Raw genomic sequence first — 12,076 nt, 5'->3', positions numbered from 1 at the left:
GATGATAAAATACAGTGATTGCCCTGCATTCTTTGTTCATTATACCATTGCCATGCTGTGGTTTGTCAGATAGCTTTGCTTGGACCCTACTGGCACTCAGATCAGTTTTTCCAAACCTGCAGAATTATTCTAAAGCTGAAGGAGAAAAAGGTCTCTTAAATCATGCCAGCTATGTTAAATGGGTAAGGGTGCTGCTATGTAACTGGGTCCTACTGGGAGAGTGACAGTGTGGGGCCACTGAGACTCAGCCCAACAACAGAGTGCTTCTGTCTTGTGCTTCTTATATGTTGCCATTTATTGGAGAATTTCTGAATTGGGATTATACTCCTGCTCCTTTCATGCTCTCCTGATGAGCCTTAAATAACTGTGTTCCACACCAAAATCAGAACACAACAGTGTAATGATGGCCATTTTTCCCTGATAATGTTACTTTTGACACCTTTGACTAGCATATAGAAAGATCTCTTTTGCACCAAAACTAGAAAGCTTTTAAAAGAGGAGATTTCCAGAAGGACTTCAGAATAGCTTGTGCCTTGGTTTGCTTTCAGTCCTGTGGAAAGCCTTCTCCTACCGTTCTGGTTTCACCTGTGCAGGCAGCTTTCAGCCTGTTTGCTTGTGCAGGAGGAGTGGTTAAATGTCTCAATTTTAAGCTGTCCCTTCCTGTCTAATACATTTCAAGAAACCAGCACTGATTTTCCCTGTGTCCTGATGAGACACTCTCTTCAGCTATTCCTCTTCTTAAGACCACTCATGTCTTGAGGGCTGAAGCATGAACTCTCTAATTTCTCCTTTAGAAGAGCCAGGTGTGTTTTCTTAAGGCCTTGCAGCTCAGCAAAGCCTCTGTGCTTGTGCCAATACGTTTGTAATGGAAGAAGTGGCACTTCTGAGGGGTTTTTGTTGATTTGGTTGGGTTTTTTTTGTTTTGTTTTTTTTTTTTTTTTGCTGTTGTTGAGGGTTTTGTTGTGGGTTTTTTTTTTGTTTTCCTGGGAGAGATCCACCCATAGTGCCTTGGAAGACTACTGATAAGATGAGAGAGACTGAGCTTGGCCTGTAAAAACAATACTTAGGAATGTCTGCTTGAACTGTTGGGTTCGGAGAGGAAGCAGGAGAGTGGAGTGGTATTTGTCAACATGTCCTTCAATTCTCAGTGTGTTTTCCACTTCACTTAGGTCTTTGTGCCTCATTTTTTCCAGTGAGGTTCTGCCTAATAATTTGTGTTGGCAAAGCTCTTAGCCTTTCTCACGTGCTTGCAGTTCTGCCTCTGAGTGACATGTTTCTGCATTGTTCAGCTCGCAGAACAGGCTTGAGTATCAGTGCTTGTACTCTTAGCAGGTCTGCTTTGTTTGGGCTTTGGGGGTTTTCTTGGTTTGTTTTTTAATACATTTACAAGTTTTACACAGATTCACAAATCCAGCAGGTGGAAATTCAACTTTTGAAAGTCTTAACAACAGGTTCTACATTCACTTTAGTCATTTAGAATCTGGTTGTAGATAATGTGATGCTATACCCTTTTAAGGAGAATTTCAGCATGTTTCTCAGAATTGGGAAGGTGCACATGCCTCGTTCTTGTTACTAAACCATCCTCTAGGTTGAGGCAGTATCAGTCTTGATATTTCCTTGAAGAAGTCGGGGCACAACCCCATTTTCTTGCATGTTTTGGAATTTTCCAGAGATGAAAGATATGAAGGCAGTCAGGTTGAGATGTCTGAGCCATTTTTGCAACTTTGCACGTTCTTCTTTACATGGCTCCATATAAAGACAGGTGAAGTCTGGTTTTGGAGCCTGATAAGAACATGTGGAAGATTACTGTCTTAGGAATGAGAAGCCTGTTCTTGACAATGTTTGCCCACAACTGTGGATAGATTAAAAGGAAAGATTCTTAAGTGTGATGGCAAGGTCTATGCAGAACTGTTCATAGGATCGTTGAATCAGCCAGGTTGGAAGAGACCTCCAAGCTCATCCAGTCCAACCTAGCACCCAGCCCTAGCCAATCAACCAGACCATGGCACTAAGTGCCCCAGCCAGGCTTTGCTTCAACACCTCCAGCCACAGCCACTCCACCACCTCCCTGGGCAGCCCATTCCAGTGCAAATCACTCTCCCTGCCAACAACTTCCTCCTAACATCCAGCCTAGACCTGCCCTGGCACAACTTGAGACTGTGTCCCCTTCTTCTGTTGCTGGTTGCCTGGCAGAAGAGACCAACCCCACCTGGCTACAGCAATGAGGTCATTCCTGAGCCTCCTCTTCTGGAGGCTGCACACCCCCAGCTCCCTCAGCCTCTCCTCACAGGGCTCTGCTCCAGGCCCCTCCCCAGCCTTGCTGCCCTTCTCTGGACATCTTCCAGCACCTCAACATCTCTCTTGAATGGAGGAGTCCAGAACTGGACACAGCACTCAAGGGGTGACCTGAGCAGTGCTGAGCACAGGGGCAGAAGAACCTCCCATTGTCCTGCTGCCCACACTGCTCCTGATCCAGCCCAGGATGCCATTGGCTCTTCTGCCCACCTGGGCACACTGCTGTTCAGTCAGAAGAAGGCTCAAGATATCAAAATGAAAAGTTTTGGTCTGGTTTATGTGCAAATGTTTGGCACTGCACAATGGCTGGGACAGTATGTTGTTGACTACCACAGTCTGTAACTGCACCTGACCTCTCTAAGTCCTTTTTTCTCAGAGTATGTGTGTCTTGCCTATATTTGTGCAAGAAACTGATCTCTCTTTTTTAAAAGAGTTGTACCTGCAGCAGCCTAATCGTGGACAGTTGTAGCATAAAGCAGATAAACTAAAACTCTTACCTGCACAGCAGGCAAGAAAACTTGTAGGCTTGTAAAACTGACCCTGTTAGCAAAGTTTACTTTTCTGGCTACATCAGTAAGGTAACAGTGATAACAATGTTACTGTGGGGACAGTTGCTCTAAGTTAATTCCCATTCTGCAAATGAAAAGGGATATCCATTTGCCAAATAAATACCTTAGTTTCTGGGTAATCTACCTCATGTACAGCAAAAATTCATGCAGACTATTCTTCAGTGTTTATCCAAACAGAAAATATATCTGCATGACAAAACAAAGGTGTGATTGGACAGGGCTTTAGGGAACAGGCAGAGTAGAAGTGGTGGCACAACGACCATCATTACCAGCAGATTTCAGATGGTGTTACCACATAGTCGTTGCTGTTGTTACCTAAGCTAGCCAAGAGCTATGCCAGCACATTTTCACTCCTTCATTTTGCTTTTTTAAAGCTGCCCACAGAGAAGATATTGGACTGTTCTTCCAATGTTGGATGTATGTTTGAGAGCTAGCTAAGCAGAAACTGACTTACTATGAATATATGTGTCAAGCTGCCAGGCTGTGGATCTACTGCAGTTTACACTAATGCCATAATCCAATCCATTCTGCATTAGGCTTTATGTGGCCAGAGTTCTGTGCAAGTGTGCTTCAGCTGTCACTGGCTTCCAGGAACCATACTTATGGATTCTCCCTGCAGCAGTGCAGGAGCAGAAGCTCTAAATGTCTCCTTAAAACTGTCTTAAGTTAAATAGGGCTTGAGTACAGCTTAGTACTTGTCCACATTGAGCTGTAGTTCTAGTTATGGCTCAGCAACTGTAGTCTTTCGTTGGAAGAAAGTCACTGGGGCAAAGTTGTCACTAGGAATTTAATTTCATTAGTGAACCTCTAGAAATACCATTATCCCAGTCTCTATTCTGATTCTAATTGCATCTAGAGTTGCAAGTTGTCTCCATTTGGAATTCCATTTATTCTGCATTTTCTAGCATTATTTATCTACACTTTGTGGGATACCTTTCAGAATATCATGACATCAGCAGATACTATCCTTTTGTTAGGTAGCATTTTTTTCCACTCTAAAAAAAAAAAAAAAAAAAAAAAAAAAAAAAAAAAAGGCAGAAGCAAAGCAGTTACTCAAATAACCTTTTGGAATCTCTGTTTTATTTTTAATGGAGCTCTGTGCTCTTTCGCCTGCAGTGAACCATGATCATACTCAGCATATGGTAAACTTTATTGTTAGAAGTAGTATTCTCTGCAGTTTAATACTCAATATTTCTACTTGCTCTTCTGCTCTTTCCCACATCTTGCTTTTCTGCTTAAGTTTTATAGATCTCTCACCCCTCATTCTCCTTGGATTATATAATGCAATCTGTCAGTGCCATGCACGGCACTCCAGTTACCTCAGCCTTTCCATTGTAACGCTGTGTTTTGAGGGATTGATAAGCTAGCAGTACAACTCTCCTTCTTGACTGAGCCTCAGAATGGCACTTTCTGGCCATTTAGAAAGCAAACAAAATGAAAGAAACTTTTCTTTTTCTCGCTTTTGTTATTTTCTGCCAAGCACGTAGCATTGGTGCCTGCACTGCAGGACCCTCCTCAACAGCAAGCATATATAGCCAATTTAAGGTAACAGTGCTTTTTCATTTTAAAACCTTCCAAAATGCACATTGTCCCCTCTTTCGCTGCACAGTCTCATTGCCTCTTTGCCAGCCTTTCTGGAGCTTACAGCAGTCAACATTTGGAGCCTCAGAGAAGGTGCAGTTTGGTCTATGTTTTCCTTTATTTTCAACGTGGATGCTTTTTAGAGTGTTTTAAAATACTTAACATTCTTTGTCTCAAAACCTAATAACTTACTGTCTCCTTTGGTGTCAAATTTCTCATAATCCAAACCCACATAATTTGCTGTACATATTCACAATGGAATAGAATATTCGATATTTAGTGCTTATTCAATATTTAGAATATTTGGGCCATTAGCAAAAACAAACCCAGACAAATGCTTTTTCATATTAACATCCACTATCAATGAAGAGGTAAAATATCAAAGCCCCTGTGTGTGAGGCAGTGTTAATGAACTGCCAGTGATTCCCCAGCAACTGACACAAAGGAAGCTGAGTATCAAAGCTGAAACAGCAAGCTTAGTGTCAGCTCCTGCCTAGGGAGTAGAAGAAAACATCACTTTGTCTCTGCTTTCACTGCTTAAACACACACATCATTCACTAGTAACCATTTACTCTGCTGTCAAAACTGTTTCAAGAGAGTGCTACATTTGAGTAAACTGCATGCAAAAGGAAAGGAAAAAAGGAGGTACTCTTCCTCTGACGTACTTCATTTTGTAGAATTTTTGCATATACTACTTAATTTTTCCATCCTATAAATATGCCTGTAATAGTCCAGGGGTACTCTGTTGCTTTTAGTAAACTAATTTTTATTAGAGAGCCCAGTGCACTCATGCTAATTCTTGTTAATTCTCTCTTAGTGAAGCATATTACGGCATCCTCAGCTAACAAAAAGCACCCAACGTAAACGTGTGTGTTATAGATGATTCATAGTGCTGCTTTCCGAATTGTCCAGTGGGTAATTGCAGTACAAAAAACAGAGAAACAGATGTAGACCCTAAACCTTGGCTGTAAATTTTTGGTTTATGATTATGGGTTTCAAATGTGCTATGTCACGCTGACAAATCTACAGTAACACCAAAGGAAATAGTTTTCTGACTTGAGCTTTTGCTTTTTATTTCATTCGTGGCTAAGAATATGTTTACTGTAAAGTTTCTGCCGTCACAGCCTGAGAGAGAACAGATCAAAGTAGTGACGCAAAATCACAGTTTCCTTGCACGGATGAAATGGCAGATACTGGAGAAGTGTTGCCTCCTTGCACTTCCACGGGAGCTGGACAGACATGTAAAATATGTGACAGTACTTAGAGTTTTGTTACATTTGAATTAGAGGCCTATTAATTATCACAATAATTATGGTTGGTCTAAGAAAAGCAAGTATCCTGCTATCACACAGAAATAGGATGCCAGCCAACTTTTTGGCTGTTTGAAGAATGTGCTGGGTTTAGCAGTACGTATTAGCACAGCTATTATTTACATGATGACCTACCTGGCTCATTGAGATACAATGAGAGAAAAAAAAAGCACTCTATTTTAATTCACATGCACTTAAGCACAACTTCCTGGCATTTACTTTCAGAAGATGCCAGTCTAGATATTAAGGTACAATGGGCAGGTTTTATTTTTAAACATGGTATCATAAGACAGCTGATGGAATAAACATAACTGTCTTTGTCTGATTTTGTTTATTTTAACTCACATGGGCAATATGTTTTTCTTTGGCTTACTGTTCCAAGAGCTTTGGCCTGCACAATGTGCTGGTTTCCCCCTAAATCAGAGACTGACACAAAACACTTTGTGTTTTGTATCATCTCTTCCAGTTATTTTCATGGTGATACTTCACGTATTCCAAACCCTTGTGTGTTCTGTGTCATCTGGTTAGGAACTGCTGTCTTTTACTTTAGCTTTGCTACTCAAAACCAAAATCGTAGCAACATAACCAGCTGAGTTTTTTAGAGAAATTTAGCCACTTTCCCACCTGCCTTTTGAATGCAGCGAGTGCTGCTTGCTGTGCTGAAATAGCTCAAACGAGCTTTCCCCGAGGGATGGCTTTTTCAGTAAACGGGCTTTGTGCCTCATTTTTGCATTACAGTGTCAGGGACTTCTTCAGCTGAAGGAGTCCAGGCCGGGAAGGGACACCCCAATGGACTGAGAAATTCTTTTAGAACGCACAGTTCAACTCCAGCGTTTGTAACTCTTCTGCCTAGGGGGAAGAAGGGAAGAGGGGCTGCTTGCAGCAGGGACAACCAGAAAATCTCTTGTCAGTGGGGAAGGAAGATGAGAAAAGCTTTTGTTATTGTCTGTTCAAATGGATTCATTTGCAGATTGCAGCATGCCTTTTTGTTGGCCGCTGGTTTTCAACGTGGCTATATCAGTTTCAGGGAACAAGTATGTGTGCTGTGTTAAGGGTTTTGTTTTGAAGTTCTTGAACCTATGTGAAGAGTTTTGTTAATACAATCTGCAGGCATTGTTGTGAGCTTTCGGTTCATCAAAGGAGTTTTTGTGGAGAGGGGGCACTGCATCCATTAGAGTGGATGCGGAGGTCCCAGAGTGAGCCTCTCTACAGCCTTTCTTCAGGGGTGCCACCTGTGTGCTATGTCTGCACACAGTATCCCCTGCTCTGCTTGACTCCTGTCTCGGGCTTTCCAAATTACAGGGTTTATTTTCTAGTTTTTAACCTGAGTTAGCTTTGGGGCAGTAAAGGAGTCACCTCAATGCCTCTGGAAACCTTGATCAGTCCACCAGGGCTGAGGCAACTTAGCTTATTCAGTTAAAATGGAAGGGTGCTCATGGTTGTCGAGCTCGTGTGCTTCCCAGCAGGGCAGAGGGAGTGTTTGCAGACTGATGGTTTTAATTTTTAAAGACTCGATGGAGCCTTTTTCTGTGAGCAAGACCTCAGAAGGTGGTCATTTCCCCTCGAAAGCAGGGGGCTCCCTGTTGGCTTGATGCAGCGGTGGGCCAGCACCGGGCAGACCATGGCATCCTGGCCGCAGACCCGAGGCCTTGACACCTACTGCCATGAGGGAGGGCTGTCGGCAGCGAGGTTTCGCAGAGACCTTAGAGGGTGTTTTGGTGGGAACAGCCTTCAGAATGCCTTTGTGGGGGAAGGACAGGGCTGCCTGCCCCGAGCAGGAGGAGACAGACGAGGTCCCTGCCAGCACCCTGGAGCGGGGCCAGTTCCCCATAGACCTGCTCGTGGCCTTTGGTCCCTCCTGAGGAGCCGAAGCTCATTAGCCCTCTGAAAGCTGATCCAGCCCCCGCGGGGGCTCGCCAGCGGCCCGGCCCCCTCTCTGCTAATCAGAGACAGGCAGGGCCCGGCGACGGCCGGACTGGGGGGGGGGGGGACGGGACGTGTGGCTGCTTCTTGCTCCGCGCTCAGCGGTGGAGGCAGGCCCTCTGGGCAGCAACGCCTGCCGGCTCTGCTGACTCTGCTCTAGGGCCTCGGAGCCCTAGACGGTTTAAGGAGGCAGGGTAAAGGGTGGTGAGGAGAGAGAGAGAGAACCTGGTCCCCCCGACACACCCAGGAGGGATGGCCCGAGAGGTCCCTGCTAGAAATGGGCCGGCACCGGCCACCGTCTCTGCAGGCGACACTGGCCGGGGTCCCCTGCTGGCGCGCAGTGTCTGCGTTAGGATTGGTTTGCCGTGAGCCTGGCCCTGCTGCCGCAGAAGTTGGGGTGAAATCAGTGGTCACGGCTATACTCCAGCCGCGGATACCAGGACGGAATGGAACGGGGGGTGGAGGGGGAGCACGCAGAAGTTTTAGCAAATTGAGCTCCAATTTGAAATTACATCTTTCTCCACAACCTTCCTGCTGTCTCGATTCTCACCATCCTTTCTCTCCTCCGCATGATCTTCATTTTTTCACGTTATTTCGAGGTTTTTTGCAAGTTGGCCTCCGCGGCCGCAGCCGTCGCGGCCATCCGCTCAGCGGCAGCGGGGCAGGTCCGGCAGGGCTGGGCTGCGCTCGGCCGTCCGCCGGGCCGCGATCCTGCGGGGCTGCTGGGAGCTGGGAAGGCGTGTGAGAATCCTGGGAGCTGGTGATGTCAGACCGCTTGGGTCATTTGAAGGTTAGCAGCCTGGGAAGGGTTCACGGAAAGTTCACTCGCATATATTAGGCAATTCAATCTTTCAATCCCTGTGACACAAGTAGTAGGAAGTGAGCTGTTCAGAGGCAGAAGGATCTATTCACGGCCGAGGGGGATCCGGAGACCCTACCCGAGCCGTTTTATCCCGGGGAGGCTGGGGAGCGGCGCGGCGTGGGACGCGGCACACACTCGGCGAGTGCCCGAGGAGGTGGACTGATTCTAACGAAATTTTGGGCGAAATTGATGAGAACTAAGACTTGGAATGCGGCTCGCTTCCCCCTATCTTGCTGGATTGACTGAACAGCCTGGAAAATGGTAAATGATCATTTGGATCAATTACAGGCTTTTAGCTGTGTTGTCTGTCATAATTCATGATTCTGGTCTGGGAAAAAGACCAACAGCCTACGTGCCAAAAAAGGGGCAGAGTTTGATGGAGTTGGATGTACTTTTATGTGCCATTTTCCTCCACACCTAGAGGAAAGCACTTTTGCAGGCATTCTGTGCAGGGGGAATCATGTTTGACTGTATGGATGTTCTAGCAGTGAGCCCTGCTCAGATGCTGGATTTCTACACTGCGAGTCCGTCTTCCTGCATGCTCCAGGAGAAGGCTCTCAAAGCATGCTTCAGTGGATTGGCACAAACAGAGTGGCAACACCGGCACAGTGCTCAATGTAGGTCCCAACTGTTATTTTTCCACTTTAAAGTTGTTAATACGATTGTTATTGTTAATCTATTTACGTGCATCAAAAAGAAATGAATGCTTTTAATTAAGTGCAGGGATAATGGGGGGCGAGGGGGGATTTTTGTGCAAAATATGTTTTGCCAGCCTTTTTTCTCCTTTTGGCAAGAAAGGAAAAAGGAAAGAAGCACTCGTCTGCTTTCTGTTTATTCTTTCTAGTGTAGCATATTGATCCTAACAACAGTTGTGGAGCCTACTATGAACACATAACGTATTGCAGCAAATACTTGCAAAACTCCAGCCAGTGGAGAGTGAATTTACATAACGTGTCTGTGATAGTCTTTTCTTTGCTACCTTAGTCTAATTTTGCACGATATTTGGTAATTTGGATGCATGTTGTCTCAAAATGCATTTTAGCAGAGCAGCCAAGCAATTAAAATGCTGCTCCATTCTTGCAGTTTCTTGCAAAGATGTGGAATTGCAGTGGCTAGGTGCCATTCTGAGAATTGGTAGTTTTAAGTACCCTAAGAAAAGGCAATATTTCTTCGTACTGACCTTGCTGCCACCTTTTTTCTTCACTTTGTTGCTCTAAGAAGTTGCTGTTTTGCTAGAAAACTACTTACTGTGAACACCCTTTGAGTTTAACCATCAATTATTTCTATACCTTGAGATTCAGGCGGTGTTGCACTGGTAACAGAAGAGGCAGAGTTAGTGGTAGGACATTTCTGAAAATTATATTATAGGGTCTTGATTTGTTGCTGAAATATATAGACGGTAAACAATGGAAGTATTTTAATCTCAGAATTTCAAGTTTAAGAAATTAACAAGTGCCACAAAGCATCACCTTATATAAAAGCTTGCAGGATGCCTCACTGCTCCTACACTGATTTAGATAAATGACTTGGCTATCTATCAAAATGTTTTTAGCACATTCTCTAGTACTTCAGTACACCATTAACCATAGTTCTGGTTGAAATTTTTGTTTTGTCGTGTCACCTAGCAGTTGGAGTAGCTCTCACTTTGGTGGTTTATCCCAAAGGAGTGGAGGAGGCAATTGAAAAAAAAACTTTTTAAAGGGCTGATGAGATAATGTGGGGGGATTTCTTGTTTGTTGTTTTGTGAGTTTGGTTGTTTTTTGTTTTCCACTCAGCTCAGGAATTTTCAGTCAACCTATGACATTTGTGCAATGAAAAACGTAAAACCCAGTGATTATCAGCCCACCACACTGCAAATGTTGCATCTTTACAGTTAAAGTTACACTGCGGAGTTCAGCATGGGATGTTTATTTCCTCCGTGTTTGTTTTCAAAGTGCTTCAAGCAAGATGTGAAGCAAAGCTTTTACTTAAAAATAATGTTACTGGCCGTGGAAGAACTTCAAATAGGGAGAATAAAAAACCCAGATGTTTTATTAAAAATGCGTTTTCTTCCTTCCATGGTTTAAACTTTAGTAGACCTTCAGTTTGGAAACTTGGGATTAAATAAACTTTCCTGAAGTACTCCAGGAGACATATGCTGTAGTTAAAAGCTTACGTTCACAAAATGGTCTTTAAAGAACTTCTGGCTTGAAAATGTCCTCATGTACTCGTTCTCTTGTATAATGTTAATACCTAGAAGCAGGATTCTTAAAGTATAGGGTGTTTGTTCTTGGACAAATAAAACACAGGATTACCCTTATCAGAATGGAATGAGTGGTAAATATGTCATTTGCCTAGGGCCTGTGATAAGAGACGAATGTTGATAACAGCTACATTTAGCTAATCAACGAAACTCCTATTAACAAGAGTAAATACAAAATACAGGGAAATGCATTCAGGAATCCAGTCTCGTAACTTCGTAAGCAAGGGGATTAATCTTCACTGCATGGGAATTTAAAATCTGGCCGAAACCTGACACGTAATACTGTGGCTGTAATTTGAACAGTGAAAGTGAATGCTATAGAAACGTGGAAAAAGAATTGAGTCAGGGTCCAAATAAAGAATTCTGACTGCTTTTTAGAGCAAGTTTTTTGTTTCTTTTTTTTCTGTGTTGAACGAAGTGCAAGCACCTCACACATATGGGTGAATATATGTGAACAGGTTATGAAAGACTAAAATTCTCTCAATGTGTAAGATTTTATCTTGCATTTCATGACAATAATGACAAACCCATAATTTTTATGGTCTAGAAAACATACAAGTTTAAAGGTTGACCCAATGTTTCTAAGTACAAAGAGAGCAGTGCTTAATTCTAACTTGTGTTTCTTGATTATTTTTATGAAGACCTCTGCAGTTTATCAGAATGTAATCCTAGCCCAACTTTGAAATCATTTGGTATGGAATCGACAGGGGGGTTGGTCTAGTTTGTTGGTTTATTTTTGGCTCCTCCATAAAAGCGGTACACCTGCAGCCTGCAGCTTTAGGCCTTAGAAATAAGACTTCGATAGAGACGTGCTTGTAGCGTAAAAGGTTGTTGAGGGAATAATAAATTGGTGGTGCAGACTCTGAACAGGCCACTAACAATCCCAGACAGCACCAAGGTTTTGCCTGAAACGCTGGCAAAAATGGCCATTGCAGGGGTTAGGGCAGAATGCCGTAGGTCTCCCAACTTCAGCATGTCTTCAATATGTTAATCCCGTTACGATTTGCCAAGCAAGCACACTCGTGCAGCATCACACATTTTCTAGTCCATGAGGATCTGGAAAGTGAAAATAGAGGGTAAGGTGCAACAAATATGACCTTAACTTGTGTGGGGTTTTTTTTTCCTCCCCTCTGTGGGAGGGAAAACCTGCCATGGGTTTGCAATGCAAATGTCAGCCACTATATATTGCAAGATGTGGTAAGAGCACGCCAAAAAATAATTGTTTTGCACTCATACCTGTTTTCTGTGATATCACTTATATTGTAGGTTTAGAAATAAATTATTTGTTTACAAA

General features: G+C 43.6%; 1 protein-coding gene across 6 annotated transcripts in view; it reads left to right on the top strand.

Moving 5' to 3' along the window:
- Positions 1 to 12,076, top strand: part of RARB (retinoic acid receptor beta) — a 411,132-nt gene that overhangs the window by 290,813 nt on the left and 108,243 nt on the right. Inside the window, exon 1 of one of the 6 annotated variants that reach the window (XM_064167088.1) lies at positions 8,422 to 9,157. The exons of the other annotated variants lie outside the window; for them this stretch is intronic. Within the exon in view, the coding sequence (XP_064023158.1) occupies positions 9,001 to 9,157 (157 nt within the window). The 5' untranslated portion in view covers positions 8,422 to 9,000. Of the gene's footprint in view, positions 1 to 8,421; positions 9,158 to 12,076 lie in introns of those variants that run through there. 6 annotated transcript variants of the gene reach the window in all.

This window comes from Pogoniulus pusillus, chromosome 28 (assembly GCF_015220805.1).
Source record: "Pogoniulus pusillus isolate bPogPus1 chromosome 28, bPogPus1.pri, whole genome shotgun sequence".
NCBI lineage: Eukaryota > Metazoa > Chordata > Aves > Piciformes > Lybiidae > Pogoniulus > Pogoniulus pusillus.
The sequence above is the reverse complement of the archived record's forward strand: the minus strand, read 5'-3'. Positions and strand labels throughout refer to the sequence as shown.